Raw genomic sequence first — 21,392 nt, 5'->3', positions numbered from 1 at the left:
AGTCAGTGAGCTTGCTTATGGCAACGAAAAGAAAACAAACAACGAAACATCTTCAAGGTCTAGTGCATAATTGCACCAACGCAGCTGCAGCCTGCGTGGAGGTCATGGGCTGCGCTGCAGACAAGCTGGGCTCCCATTTTCAGTGCAAAATACATGAAGGTGGGAGAAATTCTGACCCCGGGGTATTGCTGGGTCCTGGGCAGTGCCCAGGGGCTGCTCAGAACTCAGTCTGCAATGTAGGAGCCCATGAGCATCGGGGCAGTGGAGCAGGTGTGGGCTTGGCTGTGTGCATCCGCAGCCATATAACCATCCCAGCTGGCCGACCTGCCACAGACAGACCCCTGCCTAACACAGGGGAATGATTCGGGTGCAGTAGTAGGACTAGGAAAGGTTTAAGGACAGATTCAAGAGCTAAATGTCTTCTTGTGAGATTCTGCAAAGGCAAGTATAGTTTCCACTTTGCTCACAGCAAACGTGCCACCTCAGCCCACCACCTTCTCTGCAAAAAGTGATTATCAGTGCACACAGTAGCATCTCCAGGGGAGCATTGCACTGTGACAGCACAGGAGCCTGGCAAGGGCACAGCAATGCAATCCAGTCCTGGCACAGTTGCCCTGCCACCCTGGGCTGCCCACACACATCTGCTCCATTAGCACATCGAAATGCCAGGTGTGATGGGGAGTGCAGAGGATGTGGCTGTGTCCCTGAAGACTCAGTGACACTGTGGGATCACAGGGTTTGGCAGAGCAAGATGAGAAGTGACAGCTGAAACCGGCTACGGAGATGTTAGTGGCATTTGGAAGAAGCTCAGATGATGCAGGTCACTGGTTTCCTCTGGTGTTGCTAACATCATAACATTTCTCATGTAGTGGCAGCTCCATTTCTTCTCACATGGCATTAATATTTCCCCAGTTTAAAGTTCAAATAATGTCTTGCTTTCTGCTTCCAATGTGCCTTCTGGTAAAATCCAAGGGGAGAAAACAGGAATCATGCCCCATCACTCTGTCTTGGATGGATTATTCCACTCTGGAGATTGCTAAGGAGGATGGTATCCCTTCACAGAATTCAATGATCAGAAACTGGAATAAAACTGAGATGTGAACCAGACTGTAACTGTGGAAAAATGAATAATTCTGCTATTCCAACCTCATGTAAAGCAAAGAGAGATTTTAAGATATACATTTTCTGGAGTCTTTCATATGTGCACTCACTCTGCCTAAGTCATCCCCCCAGCCATACAACACTGGGGGGGTATTTCATCTGCAGCTGGTTGGTAGGATGAGCTATATAATCTGTATTTCCTCAGCTGTTTTCAGGGCAATTGTCCATAATACCATCTCCATCTTCAGTGAGCTAATCCACATAACCTATATCACCTCCTTTTTGCTTAAGTTTCTCTCTAAACACTTACCTAGAAACCAGACTCAAATAAATTCACTTGCATAGGGACAGGCAGGCAGAAGGATGTATGTGAGATGACAGACACATATGGAGCTAAGGATCATCCCTTGTAACAGCCCCACCTACCTTGATAGCCCCTCTGGGCTCTGCCTCACTGCAGTGATGCATTTTTATAAAATCTCCTGTCCCACCCAAAATCTCTTTTTGGTCTCCAGACCTTTATATTTGGGAAAACCAAGCTGTTGAGCCCTGGAGAGAGCCTTCTCAGAGCTGCTTGTTAGCAATATTGCTAGTTAGTCCTCCGTGCGTATTTTATCTTACCCCTGAGGCTGATTTAATGATGCTTGTAGCCAAAAAAATCTGTCTCTGAAAGGTCCTCAGCCTCTGCCAGCATGTGGCTGCACCAGGTGGGCCAACCTCTGCAGCAGGGATAGAAACCAGATTTAATCGTAATTTACAAACATCTAAAGATGTAAGAAAGTCTGAAAATATGACGTCACGTTACACACTGTGTGGAAAAAAGTCTCTGTAATGATTGCTTAGGGTGTAAGTGATAATGAGAAAATCAAGACAGATTTTCCATAAGGACTGAGAAGAGGGGGAAATAAACGGGCATTCCTTTGCAAAGTGGGGAAAGAATAGGAACTGGTGGGATTTCACAGGGACATGCTAAATTTGTGCACTGAGATTAATTCAGAATTATCTAAAAAAAAAAAAAAAACCCAACAGGATTAAATCCAGAAAAACTAATATCCAAACTTTTATTTGTAGAGATAAATGCTTTGAGAACAAAGCCCTTACTAGGAAAAAAAACTGCATTACTAATACATGCCGCTGCTTTTAACTACAGCTTGCATTAAAGGTGATAAATGGGGCTGGAAAAACACAACAGGGGAAACAACAGGTTGCACCCAGCAAAGACTGTGAGATATTAATACCCACAGTGGGTGGTTTCAAGGAACTGGGCTTCAAGGATCCAGTCGTGGATGCCCCATCCATGCAGGCATTCAAGGCCAGGCTGGATGGCTCTGAGCAGCCTGATCTGGTGAAGGGAACCAGCCCATGGCAGGGGGTTGGAACTAGGTGGCCTTGAAGGTCCCTTCCAACCTAAGCCATTCTCTGAAGGAACTGAGTGGCAAAGAAATGGCACCAACAGTCCGTGATATTGAATGGGCAAAATCCTGTGATTTCAAGTGAATTAAACCACTCCTGGACAAAGTTTAGGATCGTTAATGAACAAGTTGTTCATGTAAGTTTTCTTTCTCCTAATCAATAGCCCTCACAGGAGCTGGTTTTGTTAAATCCTGTCCTTTCCTGCTTTATCTGAAATAATCAGAAAAAGCAAATGCCACTTGAAATTCTACTGCATGGATTAAACCCTAGTGTGAGCAGTGAGAAGATGTTAGTCACTTTCAAAACTAATCGATAGAGAAAAACAAAGGAGCTCTGTGCCAAACCACCCGCAGCCACTGGGTTTGAACAGACAGAACAGCAAGCTCAGAGCTGGGAATTTGGCTGCCCTGATTTATATTTGCAGAATTACCTGCAAAGTGCAGACACTGCACTTTGAGCTACTTGCTTTCTCCATTAGTGGGTGTTTGATGGGGTTGATTTTAGGTTCCACTGTGCAGGCTACCCCTTGGGTCTCCTTGCCTTTCCTGCCCATTGCTTTGTATCTGCCAATGTCCATAGGTATTAGGTTTGACAGCCAGCTGAGAATGCAGAAGCTCCCTGCATGCAAATTAATGCATGCCACATAATGCATTAAGCTAAGGGATAATTGATTGTAATGGAAGGAGTGGGGGATAGAAGTAGAAAGGCAGCCCAAAGTACCAACTGTGAAACTGAAGGTACTTTTTATCAGTATCTGCACAGTTTGGATCCACATCAGACCATGGCTCATGAAAGGAAAAGAGCGTAACATCACAATTACCTCCTCGTCAGATGGATAAGTGAGACTTGAGCAATTCAATATTCTACCTGATAAAATGCAAAGTGGCCGATCAGATTGCAGGAAGTAAAGGTGGGAAAGCCCAGTGGGTTGATCTCCAGCTCCTAGCAGTGCATGGCTGTGCCCTGCCCGACACAGGGCGCTTATCAGACCCCAGAAAGTGAGGCTGCAGGTGGGGTTCATCACATCACAGGGAGATGATTGCACTGACTGCAGTGCTGCTGCACAGAGCACCACTGCAAGAAAGCCATCAGCCATTTGCCAAAAGTAGAAACAGCCCAAATGGTGCTAGGTTTTGTTACCTTGTCAACCAACAGAAAACGCTATTTTGCTCCAGTGGATTTTCGAATCTTTGGGCATGAGGTGCTGTTTTTCTCCGTGCTGGGGATGCAGAATAACAAGTGACAAAAATAAACCACAACAGACAAATGGGCAAAAATCTGTTATTTCTGAGTATTTCCATACATTATTTCTTTTTCTTACGAGTCTGTCAGCCTGTAGCTCTGGCTGTGTGCCTTGCTGTGGGACACACAATGTGAGTTTGAATACTGCAGGTGTCCGGCACTGAAAAACAGCGGATGGCTGAGACTCATCAGGCTGGTTTGGTGGGTTTGATATTGGCTTCATTTGATTGATATGTCCGTATAGAAATAGTGGGAAATAAGAAAAGCACAAACACATTTGATGTTCAGGTTGCTGCTTCTCTTGGAGCTTTTACCCAGAGACTTCCAGGGCAGAGACCTGTCCTCAGCTGCCTCCACATCGGCCATCAGGGGATGAAATCTGTGCATGGAAATGAGGTGAGGCCACTGAGCAAGAGAATAAACCAGAGTAAAGCAGTACTGAGAAGGAGTGCTGCAGAATGAATTCTTTCCCCTTTAAATCTTTTGTCCAGTGTCAGCAAGTTCATTTTCCAGGACTTTTTGAGCCTCCACCCAAGACATATGTGGGAACTGAGATATTCCTCTGTATCCACTATGGAAACATTGTCAGGGGCATTAAGGACTGAAGATAACCAAGATCACTCCACATGCTCCCCTACTACTGCAATTATGTGTTAATCTATGATGGATGGCTGAGGGGTAGCCAATTGAGCTGGCTGTTATCCACATTAATAGGCTAATTGCAGATGAATCATCCTGATTGCTTTGCAAAGGAGGCTCTTGCAGCACCAACAGTGCCTGAAGGATGAACAAAGGTCCCTGCCTAGTTTAAGGGAAGTCACCAGAGCAAAGAGCTCTAAAATCATAACTTTTGCATTTTAATTATCAGGACTTACCTCTTCTACCTGGCCCATAACATCCAGAGACATCACAGCCCCCTGAGTATCCGGGCTGCCCAGGCTGTCCTCTGACACCAGGAAAACCTTGAGGACCGGTGTTCCCAGGGTAGCCCTTTGGGCCTGGTTTCCCCAGCACAACTTCTCCTGGTGGGCCTAAAGAAGAAGCCGTAAGCCCCAGCACATCTACAGCTTCAATATAACACTTCTATACTTTTCCCATTCAACACGGCAATTCATTTTCTGAGTATTGTTTCTTTATTTTGGGGAAAAGAATTGGAATTCTTCTGAATTTCGGTAACGAGAGGTCTTCTATTTGGCCTTAAAGGTACCTAGCTCCCCTAGCTGGTTACAAGAAAGCCCACCTATGTGTCAATATAGAGAATCGCCTTAACTCTGGGATCCACCTCAGAGTCACTGTTTTTGTGACTTCACAATCAGCGGTAAACTTCCCTTTGACTTCAAGGTAAAAAGTTCAAGATGGAGGAGTACACCAAATCCTAACAGATTACTCAACAACTCTTGTGTTCCATGAGCTGAATTTTTGAAGAGTTTCTATCTCCTGAGCGTCTGGTCTTGCATGCAAAAATGCAGTAAAACTCTCTGGATGTACCTCAAGTCTTTAAAATTCATCATTACCTAAGAATGGGTACCAAAGAAGAGAGGAATGGTCTCATATCTGAGCAGAGAGGAACTATGCAAAGTGTTGTGGTGGGGAGGTCATTCAGTCCCAGCACAGTGGTCCTAAAGCTGAAGAAGCTTTGAATCTGGCAGCCCCACGTGGTCAATACAGAGAGACAGTATTTACCTGTTCTGCCTCTGGGTCCTTGGATCCCTTCCTCATTGACTCCAGCCATTCCTTTTTCTCCCTTGGGTCCTGGGGCACCTAATCACAGAACACAGACAAGTGGCTCTTCACTGCAGCCTCCCCACCAGGCTCTTCCTAGGTGATGAGGTGAACATGCTTACAAATATTTCTGCCCATACCTCTTTCTCCAGGATACCCATCTTTTCCTGTCTGACCAGGGATGCCATTTTCTCCTCTTTCTCCATTGCTCCCAGGAGGACCTGGAGGACCTGGTGATCCTGGCTCTCCTGGCTTCAGTCTTTCTTCCCAAACAGGAACCGGCTTCCTTGCATGCTCATGAATGAATGAGTCAAATTTCAACACGTGACCTGAGAAGGCCAGACAGAAAAGAACTTTTGCAAGGTCACAAAAGTCTTTGTGCTAAAAGCACCCAGTGAAACCAATGGATAGGACAATGTGGTGGGACCATGCTTGGCATTGCACAGAGAGGGATCTCTGGCTCGCTACTTCATGCCATCCTCCCCTGTGCTTTTGTCCACCGCTACTGGAGAAGCATCAAAACAACCTCGGGGTGATTATACTCACTCTGGATCATCCGCTCACAAGCCTGGCTAACCAGCTGGTAAATTGTGGCCAAGGACTGTGGTTCCCCCTAAAGCGAAGCATTACAATTCTTTTTTAGAAAAGGAAGTATTCACGTCTTTATTGATATCTTTTAGAAAGGATCAATATCACACTGCAGGACAGCTTTCTGCCCTTTCTTTGTGTCAGCGTGTGTTACTGAGACATTAATTGCTATGAAATGCATTTTCTTGATTTATTTATTACAAAGCTCCAAAGCCATAAAATTGTCATCGGGAAGCATCAATAATTGCTTTTCTCCCACACATCAAAAAGCCTAGACTGAATTGATATAATTACTGAAGCTACCAAAAAAAAGGAGAATAAATTTCCCTCTCAAATTTCATCAAAACAGATAGGCAGTGTATAACTTAGTAGTCTGTGATATGTAAAATATTTAACACGACCAGATATTACAATATCCTATCTCTGTCTCAATCTTTTATGAATATTGATTCTTATCCTTATTAAACACTAAATAAATGACATCTGAGGTTTTTCTTTAGAAAGTTTTAGTAACATAGGGACAAAAATGCAAAAAGCTGCTTAAAAAATGAAGGCTGAGTCTCTTCATGAAAATTCATAGCTAAGACCCTGGATGCTTCCAGAACCATTTCTAAGCTGTACATCTCTGTGTGGACCACCATGCAGATTACCAAGCTTAAACAAAAGCTTGGCACAACATCCAAGGGAGGGAAAAAGGAAAGTTCCACTGAAAAGAAAAAAAAAAAAAGTATAGAAAAAGAAAAGCTGTTGGAAATGGAAGGAGGACGATGTTAAAAATTATAATGCTGGGGTATTCACTTGAAACAAAAGAAGAAAAGCAGTCTGTGAAAAGCAGCTTGAGCCTGTCTGAAGCTTAATTCACTTAACTCAATCTTGGCAAGCAGACTTGGACTCCTAGAAAAACATAGGATTTCTTTTTAACTGTAAGTCAAGATGAACAAAACCTCCTCTGACAATAAAATAACCTTCACAGACAGCGTTGCTCTCCCAACCTCAGGAGCTCTGTACCTGAGCGTGGCACAGGTTTGTTAGAAGTGAGCCCCAGCCTTATGCCACACATTTAAAACAAAACAAAGCAAACTCTCAGTGAAGCTGAATGGTTTTGTTTTTGACTTCTCAGCAAAGAATGGATTTTCAATTAGCTTTTCTTTGCTACTACAGCTGGTACTAAGCAGCTCATTATTCAGACCCATCAGAACAGCCAGTGCAGGTGAATGGAAAGCAACAAGCCCTTGGTACATTATGTTATTCTGTTCTGAAAATGTCTTCACATGTAAGCATAGCTTGCCAAGCAGATTACCACATCCACTCTTTCGAATGCTTGATGCACAGTACCAGGAAAACTTACTTTCTCTCCTCTTTCTCCTTTTGGACCTGGTAGTCCCTACGAGGAAAGCAAAAGGAAAAGTCACGGACCAGGGAGAGGAGGAGAAAGCAGAAGGTCAGTGGGGATGCAGGTTACATCAGCGGGACGTGGAGCCCAAGCTTTGTTTCCCACACATTCGTACTTCCCTTGACCTTATGAAAATGGCTAAAAGTATCGTGAGCTCATAGGAATAACTTCTGTTCGTGCTTAAGGTGCTGGAACACCATCAAGAAGGATGCAGATATTCCATAGATACAAGCTCAGGATTTGCACATGAGGATTTGCACATGAGAGGAGGGTGAGCGTGAATTTAAACTCTACTTCAGATGTTGAGGAAGAATTACCATAGGAGCAGCTTGCTTACATGCAATGATCTCATGCCTTGGCCTTCTCTGAGACCCATGCTCAGTCACTTACTGTTGGCCCAACATCACCTGGAGGTCCCTTCTCTCCACTGCTGCCCCGGAAGCCTGTCACTCCTTGGAAACCCTGCAGATATCAATTTCAAGACGCAAATGAAAGTCTGGATACTTCCCACTGTTCTTTTTCTGTTTGACATCTCCTTGCAGCTCCAGGGGCACCAGCAGTTTGAGCCTGGAGGACTCCAGCAAGAGCACTGCAGCCTTAAGGTTTATGTCAGTACCTCATCCAGCCATGAGCACAATGTTAAGAGTGTATCACGTATGAGTCATCTTCACATCATTTCCTATTACTGTCTCAGCTACCATCAAGCCAGCAAAGCTGAGTTTTGCCAACAAATTGCAATGTGATTTTTAGATGTGGCTTTAGATCCTTCCTTACATGCTTAGATTTAGGCACAGCCTAGAGCAAAACCCTTTTCTTCAGCCTGCTAGTACCATGCCACCGCTTTTTTGTTTTCCCTTGAGGACCTGTGTTTTGCTGCTAAGTTTTTACAGTAGAACTGTAGATTAGAAAGTGCCTTTTTTTGGTTATCTCTTCTTCGAGAAGTTTCTGTGCCCTTTGGAGCCATAAAGGAAAGAAAAAAATAAGGCAAAAATGCACTAGAAATACTTTCTTTTGTAGTTTTTTCAGCTCTTATGTTTAAGCTCAGTGGAAATTAACAACTCTTTTGATCAGTGGAAAGTGAAAGAAAGAAGACTTTAAGGCAGCACCATGCCATCTTTCAGAGCCTGGTCCAAAGGCTGCAGTGCTTTCCTCACGTTTAAAAAGCTGAGGTTCACTGCTGGCTCCATGTCTTGCCAGGATAAAAAAGTCCAAGTCAGGAGCTGAATGTGGCCCTCAGTATAAATACTTCAGCAGAGCTGCTATGGGATTTAATGCAAATGCAGCAGTAAGCAGTTTCCATTTTACACTATTTAGGACTGCCAAACTCCATATAACTCAGCAATGAGAACCAGCAACTATCAGGTCTTCTATCCATCATCTGAAGCTAAATTCCACTGTTACACAGAACTGGTAAGGCTATGCCTTTAAAGTGGCCGGATGTAAACCAACACATCTTAAAGTTCTACTTGTGATGTCCTGGGCCTGAGAGAGTGCAAATGCACCCAGCTTATGGCCCTGGTAGCACATATAGGAACCAATGTGTGTCTTTCATACCTGCCTGCATCCTCTGGCTCCAGCTGACTTCACTCCGATGAGCCCATATACACCAAACCCACACAATATTTGAAAAATTCTAGCTGTAGAAAAGCTAGAAGGGTAGTAAAACACACATCTCCATGCTGGATCAATTGCCTCCAAGAGGTAAGCTAAAGGCTTTTCTGTTTATTTCATAAGAAGCTGTGAGAAAGTGACAGAGAAAGTGGATTTCTGCAACGTATGTGAGGATATTCCCTTGTGAACACCCAAGAAGAGGGTTTGCCCAGACACCCCTGGATGATAGCAGGCCAACAGTAACCCCAATCTCCTTCTGAGGAAGAGATTTCAAACAGATCCACATTGCTCCTGTACTCACCCTTGGTCCAGGAGGTCCTGGGGGCCCAGCTGTGCCTTCCAGTCCCCTCACCCCCTGCAAAACCAAATCCAGTCCAGTATTAACAAAGGGAGTCAAAGAGACACAGTAAGCAGTGAGGTGGTTTCTCCCTGTGCTATTTTTAGTGGGAGCTTGCCAGAACTGGGTATAAATATATCTGCCAAGCAGGCAAGAAGGTTGGCACCTGGTCAGCCATGCAGATTTGGCCAAACATGAGATGATCCAATAGTTGCTTTTTTTTCTTCCATTTCTTCCAGATTTGTGAAAATATCTTTCACTTTTGCACTGATTGCATTAGGAGAGCTGGATGTTTGGATCCAGTTTGGATTTTAGGCAGCACTGTGTGAAAACGGGGGGGGTGACTGATGCATTTTACCTTTGCACCTTGAAGACCATCTCTGCCTGGAGCTCCCTGCACACCAGGAATGCCCTGTAAATCAGAATTGCTGGTAAAGTTGGCATCTGCTTATCATTGTCCTACTTCATCTTGTAGCAAGTGAAATGAGAAGGCAAGAGGGACAACTATGGCTTTTCAGTCTTGCTTTAATTAATTACTGGGAAAAATGGACAAATCTTTGATACAGTTAAAAGGAAGGTGTCTACTGTTACCTGCACGCCAGGACTTCCAGTGTCTCCTTTCTCTCCTTTAATGCCTGGTGGCCCCTTGGATTGAAACAGAAGCACACAGTCAAACACTGCAGCATCTTTTAAAAGAAAGAGAGCCTGCTGCTGCACGCTCACACCCCGCACTGCTGCTGTCCTCTGTGATGCTATGCAGGGAGCTTTGCAGCAACAGCACGTTCATGGGGATTCTGTCATCCCAGACATGCATGCAGCAGCCTCCACCTCCTTGCCAAGTAATGATGATCAGTGTAAAGAGACGTGCCTGAAGACTGCACTGGGCTTGTTTTCATTAGAAGCACACCAGGGACAGTCTGGACAAAAGCAGTCCTTTGCCAGAATGATTGAATGTAAGGACTCATCACCATGAAAAAAATATTATCATCTCTCTAGTGCAGCTGTCTAACTGTTAATGAGGATGATGTCAATACACAGACCAGGTTTAGGGGTTTTGTTGAGGCACCGATTTGTGAGACGTGTTCCAACTGCAAAGAGCAAGAGACGAAGAAAGGCAATGGAAGAGATGACGTACCACAGGGCCCTGAATTGTGATTCCTTGGGAACCTGGGGAGCCTTGCTGGCCACTCGGACCTGCTGGTCCCACTTTTCCAGGTGGGCCTGGTTCACCCTAAAGCAAAAGGTATGAAATCAAAGAAAGAAAGCAATTAGAGCCTGCCCTCCACGAGGGCTGTACTGCATGGCCCGGGTCAGCATGAGCTGTATATGGGATGCAAGATGAAGCTAGGACAGTGGGGGGATCTCCAGCAACCTCAGCAGCCTTTTAGGTGTAAGGTTTAGACGCATCTTCAATAGGAGAAAATGAGAAGGCAGCGCCAAGCACAGCACAAAGACCAACCATTTTCCATCAAGGCTGCTTCCAAGAACATTGCTGACCACAAAATTTGCATTAATTCAGCTTCATCAAGCCCATCACCTCAATTTCCAGAGTCCAACTTAGCATTTAATTAATAACATGATCCCATCCTCCTCAGTGCCTCACTTCCCAAGGAACACCAAGACTCACCTTGGGGCCCGGCTCCCCCTGCTCGCCTTGTGGTCCTCTCCTCCCAGGGCTCCCCTGCCAGCAAGACACAGAGCTGCTGTTATTAACATCATAATCCTTACAACAGTGCAAACAGGTGCCAGGACACTGGTGCGTTTTGCTATACACACAAACGGAAGATGCCCCTCGAGAGAAGTAGCAGGAAATAGGGGCAAGGAGAAAATAAATTGAGTCATCCAGCAAAGGGGGAAGAGGGAGGGAAAAGGACAACATGGCCCCTCCATGAAACCATGTCACCTCCAGCAAGGAGAGATGAAGTTCAACATCTTCAACTTCCTCCCTCCAACTTCCCAGCAAATTTATGCTGGGGCAGCCAGTGGGGAAGGGATCACACATGAACATAGAGAAGAACTAAGGAGGAGCTCCTGCCTGCTGTCCTTTGGGACAAGTCTGGTATTTGCAATACCCAAGAGAAGGGACGAGCTCTGAGATCAGGGCCAGCAAGCAGTGCTGAGGAGACCCAGCTCAGCTCTGCATCTGCAGAACTGCTGGATCAGAGAGAGAAATAATCTTCTGGCACAAACCAATGCCGTGTGAACTTGTGAACTTAAAATACCACGTGAACTTAATCTGAAAGTTTCTATTCTTGATAGTAAAAAAAAACCAATGGATTTGGATTAAGAATTACAGGGAGCTTTGGAAAAAGTTCTTCCAGAAGCACCCAGAAGCTCATTTCATTTGAATCTGGTCAAAAACACCCATTAAGGGCAGTGACCAGCAGCCTTGCCAGCCTTCAGTAAAAGGACTTTAACAAGTAGCAGTAAGTGCTCTTGTAAGGGCAGCAAATTAGCAAGGGTTTGATGGTGTGAGGATACGGTTGTGTGTCAGAGCTGTATTTTCTCTAATGCTTGAAAGAATCCTGCTTTTTAAATAGTAGTACTGGAGAGATGTTTAAACCACAGGGCAATGCAAGCTGCTAATTATGCACTTAGGATATTGAAGCACACTGCGATAGTGGAGTGCGCTGTGTAATTAAACTTCCACTGGAATGAGCACGTAATTACTCTGCAATGGGGAGCTTGCAAATCGTGGCACTGAAGTCACAGTGAAATCACAGCAATGTGAGCAGTTAGCTGAAGCCTCCTCACTTGAGCAAGGAGACCTGAATGTTCCATGGTTCAGTATCTACAGTGGGGCTTTAAGAAAGGAGTGGACAGGCTCGTGAGCAGGGTCTGTGTGATAGGACAAAGGGAAATGGTTCCAAAATAAAAGAGAGGAAATTTAGTTTGGATATAAGGAAAAAAGGTTTTTATAATGAGGGCAGTGAGATACTGGCACACGTTGCCCAGACAGGTGGTGGATACTCCAGTGATGGAGACACCCAAGATCAGGCTAGAGGGGCTCTGAGCTCTGATGGAGCTGTGATGTCCTTGCTCACTGCAGGGGGATTGGACCAGATGGGCTTTAAGTGTCCCTTCCAACACAAACCATTCTATGATTTCCAGGAGTAAAGCACCAGGAGTGTCCAAAATGGGGTGCTCTGGACACGCTGTCGGATTTGGCTGTTCGGTGCACATAACACTTTCTTCTCAACATTTCTAAAACGTGGGTTTTTTCTTGATAACTACTTCATAGTACCTATCTGGAACACTTCCTGGAGCACGCCACACTCTTACTGGCTGTTACCACTTCCCCAAATCTCCCCTTTCTCTGTACATACCCACTTGTACAGACACTTATTGGCCCTCCTGCTTAACAGAGAATCCAGATTTTGTATGTTTTGAGGTTTTTTTTCTGTTATTTACAAAGAGTTTCGGAGCCACCGATCCATGAAATCCCTGCATGCACACACACACTGAGGTGGCCCGTCCTCCCCTCCTAAGAGGATTAATGCAGCACTCAGACACGCTCAGCCTGCTCCCAGCTGCAGCTGTTGCACTCCCAAAATGCCACAACATGCATAGAGAAACAAAGCCCTGGGGTCTGTGCTGGGCAAGGAAGAACTGCTTTAGCCTGGGATGAAAGCAGGAGATAGATCACAGAGCCCCATGGAGCTGACGTGTGCAAACAGCATGAAATAAGACATGCAATATGCACAAAGGGTGAACTTACAGGGGGACCTGGAGGACCTGGCAAACCTGGGCGGCCAGAAGTGCAGGAGCAGGCAGGAGCTATGGTGGGGCAGCTCTCCTCATCCCTCTGAAAAGACAGCAAGACATGTGTGCAGTGAGAGTGGGATGGGTGACAGGTAGTGATGGCAGGGCTTCAGAATTCAGTCTTGGGGAAAAAAAACACAGACACTATGCCCTGGCACTGGGAGGTGGCAGTGGAGCCATGGGGCTGGCAGGGGGCTCAGGTGAGCTCAGGGCAGGGAGGATATGTGCTGTGTTGAGATTTTGCCTTTTGAAGCAGACACAATGGGACAAAACATGCTCTTTGGTTCCCTTCACCAAGGTGCACCCAGTTGACATTTCCAGGAAATGAGAAAAAAAGTGGTTTCTTTCTTGTCTACGAAAAAGATGTGCAGTGTCACTCCTGTGCCATGGTGCACAGCTTCATCCCACCCAGCAAAGAACCTCACATCATCTTACCAATGCAGGAAGATCACAGCATCGGTCCTCCTCTGCCCCTAAGCTGTTGCACACAACCTGCAATGACTGCAGCTGGAACTGTGGGGAAGAGAAGAGGGTTTGAGGAGAAGGTGGCACTGGTACACAGGCTGCACCCCCAAAGTTCACCATGTGCTAAAAATAATGTTTAGTGGTGGTTTGACAGACTCCACGTGTGGTCCCAACTGTAATTACACCAAAAAAGCCATGACACACATAGCAGCCACAGCTCTGTGTCCTGCTAAGCCACCCCTGCAAAAGCTGCCTCTCTGATTTTTTCACACCATCCCACAGCAGCGGGCAGGTCCTCAGGTAATTGGGTTTCAGCACTGCCAAAATGTGAAAACAAACTTTGCTGTCTGCATTTCCCCCTTCAGAGGAATGTACCTAAGAGGAAAAGTGGCAGCAGGCTCCCAGGAGAGCTGTGTTCCATCCCAGGAACCCCTCCTGCCTACACCACATCCCTCCCAGCCGCCGCCTCTGTGATGAACACAGGAGCACACACTGCACAAAGCAAACCAAAAACAGAAGGCGAGGCAGAGAGGATTTTTTTTTTTTTTCCTTAGCAACATTTCTCCTCTGTTTTTAATTCTTCTCCATGCATTTAAGCTGAGGAGCGCATCACAGATACAGGTGAGCCTCCTTCATCAAGCAGCATTTAAAGATATCTCAAATTAAACGAGGTTCCATGATAAGCAATAATGAGATGCTCCATCTTCTCAAGGGCAGCAGAAGCTGTGGATGACATGAACCTTATGCTGGGCTTGAAAAGCAATAGGAGCAGAGGCAGCACGAAACTGCTCATTAGTCAGCTGCATCTGTCTGGCTGAGCTGTGAGCAAGGAGAGTTTGGGAGGGAGAGGGAGAGCTCAGGCTCTTTTCTGACAGGCTTGTGATCTAAACTGCCACAGCATTTTTTAGAAAATACAGCTTGAATCCCATTGTGCCCTGGTTTATCACCACTGCTCACGGGTGATTCCAATGCCCACTTTTCCCTGGGGTACCCCAGAGCTTTGCATTGCTCTTTGCAGGACCAGGCAGCTGGGGATATGACAAAGTGTTCTTACTGCACTTCTTTGAGGCAAGGGAAGCTGCAAATCAGTGGTTGGGCTGTTTCCCCCTAGATCTTTAAACCTAAATGCAGAACCCAGGAGTAAAAGCTTCACAGTCATGAATGATTTCCTACAGTCTCACTGAGCAATTCTTCCTCATTCTGCATGTTTAACATTCCTGTTTTGTGGAGGAAACGTGGCAGGGCAGCAGGCTCCTGGGCAATGCCATGCGGGGGTGGTTTTGCCTTTTGGGTGATGCATGGGGCTGTTGCAAGGCACAGTGCGGAGCCCACACTTCCCTTGCTCTGTCCTCTCGCAGGGTGCTGTGCAGTGCAGCAGGGACATACCTGCAAGCTGGCAATGAGCATTGGGCTGCTTTAATTTACACAGCAGCTGACAAGGAGCCTCTGTACTGAAGAGCATTTGGCCATCATTTGCCAAGCCCAAGCACACAGGAGATTGAGGCACCTCCAGACCTGGCATTTCCCAGTGCCACTCAATGGGGGCTGATGGCACAACCTTCTCTTCCAAAGCAGTTCCCTGTACCTGCTGCCTGTTAGGGCAGAGTCTGTGCTTCAAGCATTCAGTAATGAGCCCCAAGCCCAGACCACAAACCCAGGTAGGAGGCGAGGAGGAGAATCCGCACGCCAGGAAAGCTCGTTAACCCACAGAGATCAGTGGGATCAGCACACAGCCCTGCGTCACAGCTGCCATTGGAGGCTGTCAGAGTGAGGACAGCGAGGATGGCACAACCCTCCATCTGTCCAACTAGCTTCACGTTTAACCCCCCAGTTTCCAAATCAGGCACGTCTGGGCACTCACCGATACTGATCCACTCCTGGGCCCTCTGGTTCGTGTCACTTTTCCCAGCATGATGAAGCCAGCAGTAGAGATGCTGCCAATGGTGTTGATGGGTCTCTCTGCTATTTTCTTACAGTCCAGATAGAGCTTGATCTTGAAAAGGCTCACTGCAAGGTGCACCTGGGTGGGAAGACCAAGGTTGGACCTTTGCAATGGGGCAGGGAGCTTTTAAACGCCTTCTGCCCAGTTCCCAGATTTGTGCTGGTATCCATGATGTGGATTTTGTGAGCAAATGCACAGAGTGAGCAGCATGATGCTCTTCCCTGGTGGTTCCCTTCTCCTTGGGCAAAACCTTTCTGGAGTCCCTGTTCTGAGTAATTCAGTTCTCAGAACCAGCTGAATAATGTAAATAGTGATAGAAAGAGCTCATTGCTCACCTGGCTGGAATACCTTTGCTGTGAGGATACAGACAGACAAAAAAACCCAAAGAAGTTATAAGAGATCAGATGGATTTCTCATGAGACTTTATCTTTTCCTTCCCTCCAGCGTTAAAATGTCACCAAAATCCCAAATTATAAAAAATATTTCATGTTCCAAAATTTTTGCTTTTTTCAAATCCTGAAAGTAAGAGCTCCTATAAGGAAAGGAAGGAAACTGCCAGATCTCTCCTATAACTCTCCATCTCAGTCAATTCCTGTTAACAATTCCCTAACGGTATCCATCTTGCTTTGTAGGAAGCCAATCCAAATTCTACTGTGATAAAAAACAACCCTTTTTCTTTTTTTTTTTTCCCAGTAAAGAAGACACTCCAAGGATTGAAGGGTTTTTGAAGGCTTTCCTCTTACCACTTTCTAGTGCAGTTCTCCAGACTCAGCGTTACTATACTATGACTGAAGCAATGGTAATGATAATGGTAACGATGTCTGGGGGGGAAAGAATATTTTTCTCTCGTAAATTTAACACAAAACAATTACATTCCACAGATTTCATTCAGTTTTGAGGGCTTTGGGTGCCTTGAACTAAGTTCCCAGATGGTGGTTCTGCGGACAACAAGCCTGAGCTTTTCTCTATAACTGTGTGTCATGGGGACCATGGAAGGAACAAGGGTACATGCCCATAAATAAACTGGCTGGGGATGGAAATAATAAAGAGGAAGGATTTGGAGGAGTCCATAAAATGCTCCCATCCAGTAAATTACACAATTTGTGCAGGGAAGCTGTATCTTCAGTAAAGCAAATATCCCAACATGTGATACAACTACTGAAATGGCAAACACACACCTTGTAAAAGGAAGCGATTTAGTATACATTGTGTGTATTTTATTTTGATGCCATTTCATGTTGCTACCACATATTATATGTAAAAATAATGGCCACCATGTGTGACTATAATTTGCCCATACTCATTAATACTTTAAAAATGCATAAACATGCATTGCATCCTAAGAAGCAATCAGTATGTGGGAAACGTGTCTTACACATAGGATGAACCTATGTAATTGTAAAGTCTACAATTAAAATGTTCAGCATATGAAAAAGGTTCACTGGCTCCCTAACAATCTGGATGCAAAGCACTTATAATCACTCCTCGCTTTGAACAATACACATTGATGGCATAATAGTCTCAAAGTGGATGAAATCATGAGCTACATTCCTCCCTTTATTGATAAAGACCTTATGAAAGCTCCCATAGAATATCTTCTTCACTTCCTGCTGGTCAAAGGAGACTTCCTGCAAATCAGCCTTGTAGTCATGATTGAAATAGGTCAAGGTTTTCTTACTGGCTACAGGGAAAATAGGACAAATAACAGCTTTTAGAATTCAAAGAGAGTTTGATTTCACCACATACTGAGCAACAGAAAATATATAGGTTTCAGCATTGTGAAAAAATCTCATCTATCGCAATCAAATATTTCTAAACAATGGAAAACAAAAATAACAGCCAAAAATAAAGACTATGCTACAAGTAGAATAACAATGAAAATACAGCTTTTCATTGCATTAGGAAGCCTCTAAAATGTGATATCAGCCAAAAATTGCAGCTGCACAACAAAGCCCATAAACCCACCACACTTCCCAAGTGAATCCCAAAATGAGGTCTGCTGCCTACAGAAATGTTAGCAGACACCCGAATGTAACACATTCAATATGAAACCTTACGGTCGAGGTTAACACCAAGGAGGGGCTGGAAGTCCTCATCGGTTATTTGCCACACAGCAAAGGGCTCCTTGGGGGTGTCGGGCAGGAGGCGCAGGAGGATGCTGATGGTGTGCTCGGGTGGGATGGCAAAGAGGTGGACATCGCTGGAATGAGACAAGCCAAGGAAGCATTGGTGGCTTAAAGCAGCAAGTGCCAGCAGATAACATTCAAGAGAAGGGGCTCTCTTGTGTTTCTTGGGAAAAAGAGCCTAGAAAAGCTTCACCAATGGGGCTTGAATGTGATACGCCATGAGAGAGAGCCCAGCTTTATGCTGTGCAACCCTCTCAGACTGCCAGTGCCTGAGCTGAGTGCTGCGTCCTGGTGGAGGAGGCCGTGTCAGCCCATCACTGCCAGAGCTGCCCCAGGGAGCACCACAGGCAGCCCTCGTGCTCTTCACAGCAGAGCTTACTAAATGTCAGACATCCTGCCAGGGTCCAAAACTCTTCCCAAGCAACCTCTTTCAAAGGAAGAGGAATGGTGGTCGTGAACCCCGAGGTCTCAATCTTGGCGGAAATCAATAGAATTGCCCTTCAGGGATAAGCATGGAGCTCCCAAAAAGCCCCCACAGCCCAGCTGCAAAATTTGAGTTCAGCTCTAGAACCTGTGGGCATGCAGCAAAGCCCAGCAGCAGCTCCTGGCACAGCACAGCTTCCTCTGCAGCCACTGCCAAACCCCTCAGAGAGTGCTGGGAGCACAGCGGGAGGATGCAGAAAGGCAACAAAGAAAGTCAAATTGGTTATGCCTGGAATACATCTGTAATGTGAAATGAGACATTTGCATGGGCATGTACACAGTTCATCAAGCATCATTTCAGGACTGATTCATAATACCTTCTTATTTCTCCTTCTGCTTGTGGTGGAGCGATGTCCTTGGAAAGGAATATGAGCCAGCTGAACAAAATGACTTGCCCACAATTTTTGGAGTATTTGACGAAACAACTCTCTGAATCTCTCCTACTCTGTTGTCTAAGAAGCTTTACTACTTTAACTAAGATTAAACTGAGCCAGAGCCTCAGTAATTAGCTTTAAACAAAGTAGCTCTGAATGTCAGGAGTCGGATTGTTCCTGATTTATTATCATAAAAAATGAGTGAAACCATGGGAGCAGCTTGGCTGTCTGGGACCCACAGAGAAAACAGGGTCAGGCCACGGTCCTCAGCAGTTATTCCTTCCCAACAAGAAAAGCCCAAGCTGCTGAGAGCAGCTAGGAGACCAATATTTACTAAAGCAAAGCTCTGTCTCCAAACTAGTGATGCTGGGAGGAGGGATTGAAGATGAAGACATGACCTCAAACTGCCACGACCGAAGTGTATGCGGCTGTGGACAGAATGCCTGAAGAATCATGCAGTGTCTGTACATGATATAATACTTACGTCCATCACAGCAACCAACACTGCTGTAAAAAGGGATTCTGCAAAATGGGAAACCCTCACCACATGAAAACATTTGGCAGTACACAAATGAATAATGAATGCCTCAAAACTGTGTTGTTTTGACTTCTGAGATATATTCCATACTCATCTTAAAACCAACCAAGCCTAATTTCTGAATATATTAAGGAAAACCGGCATTCTTCTCAGTCTACCTGCTATTCAGTTTAGCTGAATCTTTACAATTTTGAAGTTGCCAGAGGGGATTTGTCATTGACACACAAATCAGTGAGCAGTGTGAGCACAGGGACCCACGACGAGCACAACACCCCTCCCAGCTCCACTCCCACCTGGTCCTCAGGGTGAGCTGAATGTCTCTGAACAGGGTGAAGGTGCGGGAGCCACTAAATACGAATGGCTCCATAGCCACTCCTTTAATGGAGGCATATTCCTTCTCTACTAAGCCAAATGCTTCCATCATATCGAATCCTGGAACAAAGAAAAGCAGAGAAATAAACGGTTAGGAAAGATTGCCCTCCAAAAAGTGGGATGGCAGAGCAGATAGGATGAGCTTCTAGCTAGCATGGAGACCTCAACAGGAGAAAAAACATAGGAACACAGATATCAGCAAGGCTGTACAGACTCTCTATAAAACTGGATTATATTCCACAAGCGGCAGCCAAGGGCAACAGTTTGCATCTGTATCATCCACTGCTGCAATTGCAATCGCCTCTTAGAGAGAGATATAGTAAAGGTGAAGACTTCCATAATTTTGTTATCAAATCTCCAGAAGGAAAAACGAGTGAGAAATTCTGTGATTCTGTAATTACTCAAAAAAGAAAGAAAAAAAAAAAAAAAAAAAAGAAAAACCGACCCAAACCACGTTCATTTCAAATAGATGCCAAAATATTATCTTTAAAAGACATGGAATCTGTCCAGTGATTGCTGGCAGGAGGAATCGTTTCTGCTCTGAAATGCCTTATATATAAGAGTCAGAAATACTGGGGAAGGACTTTAAAATACAAGCATTTCCATTTCTTTTTATTTCCATGAGGCACTCAGAGGTTGACTCGCCTTATGCGATCTACAGAGAGAGGCTCTTCCCTGACATCTCTGACATCGCCTGTTCAGCTCATGCAACTTCATCTCACTTTCATGGCTCATCATTAAAGCTCTGAGTCATTTTCTCATTTCAGTTTTCTATTTGGTAAGACAAGATCTTGAAATTGGATTCTTTTTTTTTTTCACTTTATCTCAGTTTGCAGCAGCCCGGGTTGAAGGAGATAGCTCATGCTTCAGTAAATGAAGGGATACTACTTCACTACAATGTAGTCCTTTCAGTTTGGATTCCCTCACCCCTTCACCATTTACTGTAACCTGCAGTTGTTTGGCTTGAGTGGTTATTTTGCATAGAGGTTTGTCCAGGGAGCACTTTTTTTCATTGCCCAACATACTAGGGAGTTTTCCAAAAGAAATGACCCACTTGTGAGCCATTTATCTGCAACATGGGGCTCCCGGCACTGGGATTCCATTAAAACATGCATGAAACACAATGGTGTAAAGACTGACAACAAAGCTCAATTCACAATTACAACCATATTATAACCTAACAATATTATTCTCTTCAGTAACGTGTGTGTCAACCCATTCCAGCTCATCTCCCAGTGCACCTTTTCCTGTCTACCCCATTTGGTCCCATCCCACTGCATGCATTTTTCTTTGTATATTCACTGGAGCAAGGAAGCAAGCAGGCTGTCCCACGCCTCAAGTAAGAGCCCTAAGCAACACATTCATCCTCTGTCTTGCACCTAGTGAACAATTACTCACATAAAGGCAGATTGCTCAAGCAGCACAGACAGATTCATGCAATAACAGCCCAAACTCTGATGAGAAGAGCAACTGTTCTGGGTGCAGGCGAGGACAAGGGTCAAACCCATGGCTGAGCAACCCCTGAACCCATGTTGTCCACACTGTATGAATACACTCCAGCCATTCCGAATTGGGCCCATAGCTCTCTCTCTTTTCTTCTCCCTCAGCTTGAAAAGTGATATTCAGTGTCAGTGTTTGAAGGGTCTCAGGCCTTACCTGATAAAGAGGGTTTCACTATTTTATTCTCAGACTTTTCCCCTTTCCCTCAGGGCAGGGAAAGAATTCCACCTTGCTCAGCTGTTGCATATTTCTCAAAAAAAAACAAGATGAGACACTGTTTGCACATTCCCAGCAAAGGTTTAGGTATGATACTGTACCTCGTACGGAGCCTGCAGAAGAGCTGATGGGGGGACAGGCTGTGGGAATGGAACAGAAGGGGAAAAAATGAGGGAAGAAAGGGAGTAGGGGATTAGTAAAGCAAAA

General features: G+C 45.2%; 1 protein-coding gene across 2 annotated transcripts in view; it reads right to left on the bottom strand.

The window, feature by feature from the left end:
* Nucleotides 1–3,779: 3,779 nt before the first annotated feature.
* Nucleotides 3,780–21,392, bottom strand: part of COL20A1 (collagen type XX alpha 1 chain) — a 45,238-nt gene continuing 27,625 nt past the window's right edge. Inside the window, exons 22-40 of one of the 2 annotated variants that reach the window (XM_085241615.1) lie at nucleotides 21,287–21,325; nucleotides 19,391–19,529; nucleotides 17,634–17,776; nucleotides 17,148–17,257; nucleotides 15,496–15,654; nucleotides 13,605–13,682; nucleotides 13,126–13,212; nucleotides 11,035–11,088; nucleotides 10,543–10,638; nucleotides 9,999–10,052; nucleotides 9,766–9,819; nucleotides 9,372–9,425; nucleotides 7,850–7,921; nucleotides 7,367–7,450; nucleotides 6,025–6,091; nucleotides 5,619–5,807; nucleotides 5,440–5,517; nucleotides 4,632–4,787; nucleotides 3,780–4,135 (exon numbers count right to left, since the gene is read on the bottom strand). In XM_085241615.1, the coding sequence (XP_085097741.1) occupies nucleotides 4,122–4,135; nucleotides 4,632–4,787; nucleotides 5,440–5,517; nucleotides 5,619–5,807; nucleotides 6,025–6,091; nucleotides 7,367–7,450; nucleotides 7,850–7,921; nucleotides 9,372–9,425; nucleotides 9,766–9,819; nucleotides 9,999–10,052; nucleotides 10,543–10,638; nucleotides 11,035–11,088; nucleotides 13,126–13,212; nucleotides 13,605–13,682; nucleotides 15,496–15,654; nucleotides 17,148–17,257; nucleotides 17,634–17,776; nucleotides 19,391–19,529; nucleotides 21,287–21,325 (1,727 nt within the window). In that variant the 3' untranslated portion in view covers nucleotides 3,780–4,121. The remainder of the gene's footprint in view (nucleotides 4,136–4,631; nucleotides 4,788–5,439; nucleotides 5,518–5,618; nucleotides 5,808–6,024; nucleotides 6,092–7,366; nucleotides 7,451–7,849; nucleotides 7,922–9,371; nucleotides 9,426–9,765; nucleotides 9,820–9,998; nucleotides 10,053–10,542; nucleotides 10,639–11,034; nucleotides 11,089–13,125; nucleotides 13,213–13,604; nucleotides 13,683–15,495; nucleotides 15,655–17,147; nucleotides 17,258–17,633; nucleotides 17,777–19,390; nucleotides 19,530–21,286; nucleotides 21,326–21,392) is intronic. The other variant, XM_010722406.3, reaches the window with a different exon arrangement.

This window comes from Meleagris gallopavo, chromosome 22, assembly GCF_905368555.1.
Source record: "Meleagris gallopavo chromosome 22, MGAL_WU_HG_1.1, whole genome shotgun sequence".
NCBI classification, from domain to species: Eukaryota; Metazoa; Chordata; class Aves; order Galliformes; family Phasianidae; genus Meleagris; species Meleagris gallopavo.
Note: the sequence above shows the minus strand (reverse complement) of the source record. Positions and strands in the feature narration are given on the sequence as shown.